General features: G+C 36.0%; 1 protein-coding gene across 6 annotated transcripts in view; it reads right to left on the bottom strand.

The window, feature by feature from the left end:
* SNX14 (sorting nexin 14) overlaps window positions 1-4,479 on the bottom strand; it is a 77,467-nt gene that overhangs the window by 15,769 nt on the left and 57,219 nt on the right. For all 6 annotated transcript variants that reach the window (XM_014535864.1, XM_005861519.2, XM_014535861.1 and 3 more), the window contains one exon: window positions 2,766-2,967. In XM_014535864.1, coding sequence (XP_014391350.1) covers window positions 2,766-2,967 — 202 coding nt within the window. The remainder of the gene's footprint in view (window positions 1-2,765; window positions 2,968-4,479) is intronic.

Below are 4,479 nucleotides of genomic sequence, written 5' to 3'. Positions count from 1 at the left end.
ACCGGGCCTCTAGTCTAATAGAATTTTCTGCAAATTCTGTAAATGTTCTATATTATCTGCACTAATACAGTAGCTATTGATCACTTAAAATATGGCTAGAGTAAGTAAAGAACTGAAATTTTAATATAACCTAATTTTAATTGCCACATGTGAACAGTGGCTACCAAATTGGATAGCAAGAACTATCCAATTTCTGACTTAGTTTAAAGACTAAGTCAAAAAAAAAAAAAAGAATAAATCAGGTCACCTGCCTATTCCAATTCCAGTTTCCCCATTTACTAACTACAGGGTGAAACAAAAGTAGGTTTATAGATGTTTGTATGAAAAATAATATAATAATTAATAAATAATAATACAAGAATAAACTCTGTTTCGTGCACTCACAACTGCAAATCTACTTTGGTCTCACCCTGTATGTAAACTTAAACAAATAACATTACTGCGTTAGTTTGCTTAGAATAAAAATAATTGTACCTATTACATAAAATAATCCCCCAGGATACTTTTATACAGTGCAAAGCACAGAGTAAGCACCCCAAAAATGTTAACTACTATTTTTAGCATCTCGTGTCATTCTAGCATTGATTTGGAAATGCAATGGATCGTGTCAACTAAAACCACAGCAACCCAAAAGCAACACCTGTATTCAGAAAAAAACAGCTTGCCATGGTCACAACCTATAAAGCAAATTCTGTTTTCCTTCTTCAGCACTGTTCTTAAAAGATCTATGTATTATATTTAGTTTTGGTTTCAAAAACCCTGAAATTGCTATTTTGCTACACATATAAAATCCATGCAATATTTAAATGATATACTTTTTTCCCCTTCATAGGCCCTGGCTTCCTAAGAACACATATTAATTACATTGACTGTAAAAGTCTACATACAGCACTGCTGACAAAAATTATCCTTAGAACACAAGTTTTAAGGTATTTTTGGTATTGATTTTATGGTTAAATTATTAAGCTAAAGTTTTAAAAATAAAGAACAAAACTAAATGGTTGTCCAAAAGGCAAAAACTAAAGTATATATATTCCCAAAATATTTAAAAGTATATCATAATAAATCATTCAAAAGTAGATAAAAGTTAATACATGCTCACATATTATATGGATGGAGGTTTATAGCTGAATAGTCGAAAGTTTTAAATAATTTCCTGAGAGACAAGAGCCAGGTTTTAAGTACCAGGCACAGGAAGGAATTAAACTCAGAAGCTAACCAGGGTCTTTCTCATTCTCTCCAATACTTAAAATACCAATCAGTAGAAACAGCAGGCAAAAGATGCAAACAAAACTATTCTTGAAATCAGACTATATTAGCAATAACAACAATGGCTTATCTGTAATGGCTTATCTGGAATGTTGAGACAGAAGAGCAACTAGAAAAACTTAATGGTAACTACAACAAAATCAAGTAGCAGTGACTCAGAACTGGATAGAGCAAGACCCTACCTGGTATTAGCTACAAGAAAAATTATAGCTAGCTACTCTGAGAATTCTTCCTTCCTCGTTCCTATGTTTTATGTTCTTGAAATAGGATCAGCTTCTGAAAAAATAAAAAAACTTAATACTTTTTGAAAAAGAAATAAGGGTAATTATTAACACTGACCTTCACACTACCAGCCAATCATTCCCCTCTTAACCTTTCCTAACATTGCCACTTTTTTCCTTCTTTCATCACAGATAGTTTCCCTCTTCCTGAGTTCAATTTTTATCTTTCTGTTCATCATTTCCAACTTTGATGTACTTTTGTTTACAATAATGCCTCACCTCTTGGACAAACCCTAGCGTGGGGACTGTTTAACTCCGTATGGATGTTATTTACCCCTTCACTGTTATAGTCTACGTGTAAAACAACCAAAAGAAAAAAGATAGCAAAACATGAACAAAACTTGTAAAGTTGTGTCTGATCATATATTTTTATCAGTTCTAATTTGCCGACAACAATGGAGGAGGAGAAATACCGTTTTAATTAAGTTGTTATCTGATATAGTGCTATGTGCATTAATAATAGCCAATTAAGTATAATGGCTAATGATGATGGGAGCAAAACCATTAAAAGAACATTATATAAAACTAGAGGCTCAGTGCATGAAATTTGTGCATGGGTAGGATCCCTAGGCCTGGCCTGCGATCAGGGCCAATCTTCCCTGGCTGCTAGCAGCTGGCCCCATCCCTGGTTCCCCATTCCCCAACGGGTGATTGGAGCCTGCTGACTGGAGGGAGGAATCAAGAGGTTGGCCAATTCCCACCCACTCGCCAGCCAGTCGCCCTCCATGTGTGGGGCGACCAGCGGGGTGATCAGGGTCCCGCTCACTCCCACCGGCCTTGGCCTGGCACTACCCGCATCCGCCGCCACCCACCCCCAGTTCCCCGTTCCCCATCAGGCGATTGGAGCCTGCCGGCCAGGGGGAGGAACCAAGAGGTTGGCCAACAGGTGGGCTGGGGGCAGCTCCTATGTTGAGAATCTGCCCCCTGGTGGTCAGTGACGCGTCATAGCAACTGGTCATTCTGCCGTCCAGTTTATTTGCATATTACGCTTTTATATATAGATGCCTAGTTGGGTTATTAGGTATCTTGCTGATTGAAATAATTAATTAATTAATTAACCTAGAAAATCCTAAGCTTTCATTCAATTTCCTGTTCTAGACAAGTACCTTTTGGATATGTACTCATACTCAATAGTTATGACAAAAATGTTTGTCATTCCTGATAAATACAGACTAACCAGAATCTTTTATGAAAGATACTCATAAAGCTTCCTACCTGCTCTTCTATCATTCCTTTCAACATCAATACAAAACACAGGTATCCTTTCCTTTTTGTCCTTCCTTTCAGAGGAGGGATCTTCAAAAAAGTCTACATATGGAATGCTAATTTTCCATGCAGCAAGGTTTCGGGGAGTATTAGGTGTGCTCACAGCTTCCACTGGAGAATCATCTTCCATTACAACAATACCTTCTTCAATCTGGAAAAAAACCACCAGGAAAAAAATATTTCTAGTACTTTCAGACCTGAGATACAACTATAAAGTAGTATGCCCACATAAATTCTATAATTTTTAATACTTTTAAGATTAGATATTAAATTTTCTACTGAAAATATATACATAACAAATAACAAGTTAACAGCATCAACTCCAGGTTTTGTTACATCACCTATATATAAGTGAATATTCAACAAAAAATAGATACTTCAGATTACTGGAAAAGATATTAAAAAACACACAAATATAGAAAAATATTTAATTTTGGTAATAAAAAGTAAAAATTAATGTACTGATATTTTTTAATTTAGGGATATAAAATTTTATAAACATAAACAGCCATAGATCCATCCATACAGATAAACTGGATATGTGATACATATTGCTGGTTACTAAATATACTGGCACAACCCTTCTAGAAAGCGTTTTTGACATTGTATATTTATAAAGAGCCATAAAACAGTTTCAACCAAGTAATTCCATTTCTGGGAATTTTTTCTAATAAAATTATTTACTCCAAATGAATTTTCTAAACTGGGAAAAAGGCACAAGTATTCACTGCAGCATTAAAAAATATAAAATTAGAGAAGAGGTCTGAAAGGGACCTACCTCTATAAAATTAAGATTGTTTTTAAATCTCCTGGCTTCTAAAATATTAACAAAATTAAATGTTTAAAACAATAAATATTTTTATAATATTACTTGAAGAACAATTATTTTTTAAAAATAAACATGTTCTCAAAATATACACAAAGAAAGAAGGAAAAAATTGTCTCTACCTCATTAAACTGAAAGAGAACCTTGGAAGTGGCACATTATACCTACACCTGGTCACCAAGATCTCTGACTCATGTTAAAGGGGGCAAAATATTACAGATAAACACACTTTTTAAGGCAATGAATCAAAGGTGGTAACACTTAAGAAAATTCTTAATAGCCTAGTCAGAGCAAACAGGTAGTGGAGGTAAATTTATTTCCAGGATTCTAGCACCCTACCTTCACTCTCAGGTCTACTCTCTTCCCACACCTCTCTTTTAAGTGATGCTTATCCTTCCCATACAGTCCCTTGGCAATTACCCCTTTTTTTATTCTTGTCCTAAAATGGCTTTCCATAATCTCCAATAAGATCACTGGTAATCTTAGGACTTCTTCATGTTCTGTTGAAAACAAAAGTCCTCAGACCTAAAAACATCTACACTAATAAAAGACAAATATGCTAATTGACCGTACCTTCGCTATGTCCTAAGCCACGCCCAGCAGCCAATCAGAGTGACAATATGCAAATTAACCCAATCGAGATGGCGGCCAGCAGCCACGGAGCTGGAGCAAGCAGGAGGCTTGGTTGCCTGGGTGATGGAGGAAGCCAAGCTTCCCGCCTGCCCTGAGCCAGCTGTGGCCTCTGCTCATGGCAACAAAGTTTCAATTATAGAAGACAAATAAATCCCAGATACCTGCTTCCAGCCAGCTTCCACTGGGAGCTTGGGTGGCTGGTGG

The sequence above is a fragment of the Myotis brandtii genome, unplaced genomic scaffold (assembly GCF_000412655.1).
Source record: "Myotis brandtii unplaced genomic scaffold, ASM41265v1 scaffold153, whole genome shotgun sequence".
Lineage (NCBI taxonomy): Eukaryota > Metazoa > Chordata > Mammalia > Chiroptera > Vespertilionidae > Myotis > Myotis brandtii.
This window is presented reverse-complemented; position numbering and strand designations above follow the sequence as displayed.